We start from the raw sequence: 4,074 nt of genomic DNA, 5'->3' as shown, positions 1-4,074 counted from the left end.
CTAACTCACATACAATAAATAGCTAATACACTTTGAACCAAAACGCGCAAGTCCACATGATACATGCATGCCAAGAATCATATTTGTACACCAGCCAACTTTAACAAGGTCATAAAAGATGATACCTTGGAATTTTTCTGATAGTAACATGTCTAGTGGGCACCTCATCCTCAGGCCGGCAAGTAAGCAAGTTTTTTACCTAAAATGAGAGACTTTTTAGCTGATCAAAAATATACATCACGCAAAGTGGAAAAGCCGGGCTTGATTGGTGTTCAGAATGGTGTCATGTTTTTACACTCTTTATACTTCATTACACAACTCTGCACATGATCATGAAAGCTCCACAATAATTGAAGAACAAACTTTCAATGGCCATCTCACGGGCTGGTTTTGCAAAAAAAGGTCAGTCTATTTTTTCTTTTGAAAATGAGAGGTCAGTCTCTTTCTTTTTTGAAGAGGACAATTTTTTTTTACGAACAACAGGAGTGCTGCTTTCATATACTAAGAGGAGAAATTCTGTGCAGAAATGAAAATGACAAGAAAGTGGAAAAGGTGTCCCCAACGCGACATAGTTCACCACCTACCCCTGTAACCTTTTTCTTTTTCTTCTGAAAAGGACAACTCGAAAAGCACTGATGGATTTATAGTGGCGAATTTCAGTTTTCCCAACAGTTCTTTGATCGAAAGACTGATGTATTAAACCAAATAAAGATGCCTACTTGCGCAATCATCTTAAGTGTTAACAGTAATTTTTGTTGCGAGGAATGGTACAAAATGTTGTTAAGACACCGCTCTGGAAACTGCAACTCCAAAAATATTCGCCACTAAGAGTTCATAACATGGAGCCCGTAAAAACATATCTAGCAGAATGAACCTAACTAATGAGATATGATCTCAATCAATGCAATTAATTCTTGAAAATCTCAGCTTACTCACCAATATAAGACCGATAATATTGCTTGGTCTTCCAGAGTATATAGGAATACGGCTGTGCCCTTTGGTCATTATCATACCCACCGTATGCCTATCAAGAGACAAATAGTAGCATCAGTACCATATATTTCGATAAAAACACACAATAAATTGGAAGATTCATACACATCCAGCTTGGCATTTATGTCAAGTGAGAAGGTTTCAGATATGGGAGTCATGGCATCTTTTGCAGTCTTTTGAGTCATCTCCAATGCTCCTGCAATGATAGTAGTTTCATCATGAGTCAGCTCTCCACCTTTTCCAGCCTACGAACAAAGTGAGAAAAACAATAGTTTAGTGGTAGTTTGTATCTTTGCCTAAGGAGAGCAACAATAGTTAGTTAGATACTTTAGTCCCTGCTCCCTAGTACTTTAGCTTTCAAAGAATAATTAAATATCGAACCATGAGGAGATTGGGGACGTATAGAAATGCAGTCACAATGTTTCTAACAAAGGGTTATAAAGCTGTATAATGACATAGCTATCTAGAATCTAATGAACCAAAGTATGTCATCCTGAGAGAACTTTCCGGGGCTTCAAGTAATACAGACAAAAATAATATTTAAACAAAGTAAACTAATTCATGTAAGGCTATATATACAGTGATATTAAGTCATCATGAATGCAAATTGTGCTTTGAATATATAGAACTCATAATGAGCACTAGGACAATGAGATTTTGTTGTTGTTGTTCTTTGCTGTTATACTGACATCTTTTTGTTGTGCCTCTTGGCTTTGCAGTTGTAAAACTGTTTTCTCCTATGAATGAAAATGTATACAAGGCTCATGTTTATCTTAGAAAAAGTATGTATTCAACTTATAATAGTTGACAAATTGGAACGGAGCAGTAACTGTTGGACTGAAGATGGAATCTATTTATCATAAACGAAAGAGCGAACAAGAATAGAACTGACCGCATCGCCGTGCATATCAACTAATGTCTTTAGCTCAGCTCTCCTCATAAGTGCAACATGGCCCTTTCCAAGTAGCCAATCCAACAGCTGAAAGAAAATATAAATGAAGCAAGATACTGAATCGACGAAAAAGAGTGGGGCACTTTTCTTTTCGGACACACATAGAAGTGCCCATCATTTGTATCAGAAGAAGAGGCCGGGGTTATCCCCTTCTCGAAAAAAAAATTGTATTAGGAGAACACTGAAATGACATGAAAGCTATATACAACTACCCTGGCTAAGCTTGTGCTATAAAGATCAAGGTACATGATTGATCACAGATCGTTCGTTAATAGTAACAAATTCACTTCTTTTTTTTGTCAAAATATGATTCTGAAGAATAACCGGTTCGCATAACAAACACTTAATAACAGGAAAATGGTAAAAGTACCAAGTAACTGAAGATGTTTTCATACTTCCTAGCCTGAGTCAGCAAAACTCAATCATATGCACATGTAGAGGCATTTTCCATTCAATTACTTTGACATTAGCGAGACACGGGCCTTGCTTCACGGCCGCCGATTACTTGCTCGTTGCGCAGAGATTTTAATCAGTGCGTCAACTAGTCACTAGTAGGTAGTAAGTACAAAACAATTCATATAAACAGGGTATGTTGACCTGTGTGGGTAGTTCTGGTGACTAGATGAGCATGGCAAATTAGTTAATGACGAGGAAGCATGATCGACATCCCACTCGCAGTCGCAGGCAGGCGCCCACTTGGGTTGGGATGCCTGAACCCTCAACCCAATTTCGACTGAGCGAACTCAGAATTGCAGTTGCTCCTCCCGGATGGATTCTTGCAAGCAGAAGAAGAAATTGGGCGTACCTTGCTGATGGGGTAGGCGACCGGGAAGAAGACGACGAGGAGCACCCGGACGATGGGCGCCGCCTTGGCCCCCATGCTCAGCCCGTAGCGCGTGCAGATGGCCTGCGGCATGATCTGCAGGGCCGATGGAACCATCAAATCACCAGGCCAGGAACAAGAAGAAGAAGGGGGAAAAAAGCAGAGCACTGCTGAACCGGAATGTAAAATCGGAAGCAGGGGAGGAGGAGAGGTTAATGGATCACCTCACCGAAGGCGAGGATGAGGGTGACGGAGATGAGGATGGCGCCGAAGGAGGGCACGAGGGAGTCGAGGAAGATGGGGAGCGCCTCCATGGCGAGGGAGTTGCCGATGAGGAGCGTGCAGAGGAGGAGGTGCTGGTTCTTGACGACGGGCAGGATCCTGGCGGCGTTGCGCCTGTCCTGCGGCGTGCCGGCCTTGGCCAGCACCTCCAGGTCCACGAGGCTTAGCGACATGAGGCCCAGGGTGAGCCCCGACATGAGCCCCGCGAACATCACCAGCCCCGCGCAGGAGAGCAGGTACACCCAGAACATGGTCCCGCAGCACGCCTCGTGGCTCGACATCGCTCGCCGGCCGGTGCTCGGTGGTCGATCCTGCGTGCTCCCGCGAGGGAGAAGGGGCCGGGCCGAGCGGCAGTGCCGCGGTGTCGAGCGCTGGCGTGCGTAGCTGGCTGGCTAGATTGTGTGCTCGCGGCTCTGCTCCGGGGTGGAGTGGGCTGAGCTCGACCGGCTGCGGCGTGCGTGCGTTGGTGGGTTGGGGATTTATGGTGGTTGGTTGGTTACCGCGCGTTTCCGGCCTGGCGTCGGGGCTTCGTTTCGCTTTCGACCGGCCGTTGCGCCTCGGCCCCTTTTCACTACCGGACTCCTCCTCACCTCTTGGCTCTGTTTTGTTTTGTTTTTCTTGCCGGAGTAGGAAACGGCCGTCGTGCCCGCCACCGCCACCGCCACCGGTGAAGTGCGCGGTACGGAGCCGAGCGGGGTGGGGTGGCGCTGGGGCGTCGACCATCGATCTATCTGCGTCCGCGTGCGCTCTTACCTACGCCGATATTATTCCGTGGCATCATTCCCGTCCGATTCCCGTGGCCGGCCGGCGTGGAGGGAGGGACCGATGAGGTTCACCTCACGTCGCGGCCACACGCATTGTCTAGTGGCGAAACGTAAGAGGGCACTGTGCGGCAAGCGGGTGGATCGGCCGCGTGGGCGCTCTCGATATCCCGTGGGATTATTCTCTGAGCAGATCTCCTCTCCCGGTGGCCGGCGTGGAGGGACGGACTGATGAAATGCACGTCGCGACTGCTTGCATTATC

At 46.7% G+C, this 4,074-nt stretch overlaps 1 protein-coding gene across 5 annotated transcripts in view; it reads right to left on the bottom strand.

The window, feature by feature from the left end:
* LOC123093542 (DUF21 domain-containing protein At5g52790) overlaps window positions 1–3,707 on the bottom strand; it is a 6,452-nt gene extending 2,745 nt beyond the window's left edge. For 2 of the 5 annotated variants that reach the window (XR_006445383.1, XM_044515524.1), the window contains exons 1-6: window positions 2,993–3,605; window positions 2,751–2,864; window positions 1,886–1,972; window positions 1,099–1,238; window positions 937–1,024; window positions 126–199 (exon numbers count right to left, since the gene is read on the bottom strand). Coding sequence is in view for 2 of the 5 variants with exons in the window: in XM_044515524.1 (XP_044371459.1) it covers window positions 126–199; window positions 937–1,024; window positions 1,099–1,238; window positions 1,886–1,972; window positions 2,751–2,864; window positions 2,993–3,331 (842 nt within the window). In the remaining 3 variants the exon portion in view is untranslated. Of the gene's footprint in view, window positions 1–125; window positions 200–936; window positions 1,025–1,098; window positions 1,239–1,885; window positions 1,973–2,750; window positions 2,865–2,992 lie in introns of all 5 variants that reach the window. The other 3 variants (XR_006445385.1, XR_006445384.1, XM_044515525.1) reach the window with 3 other exon arrangements.
* Between the last annotated feature and the right edge of the window lie 367 nt (window positions 3,708–4,074).

Source organism: Triticum aestivum, chromosome 4B, assembly GCF_018294505.1.
Source record: "Triticum aestivum cultivar Chinese Spring chromosome 4B, IWGSC CS RefSeq v2.1, whole genome shotgun sequence".
NCBI classification, from domain to species: Eukaryota; Viridiplantae; Streptophyta; class Magnoliopsida; order Poales; family Poaceae; genus Triticum; species Triticum aestivum.
This window is presented reverse-complemented; position numbering and strand designations above follow the sequence as displayed.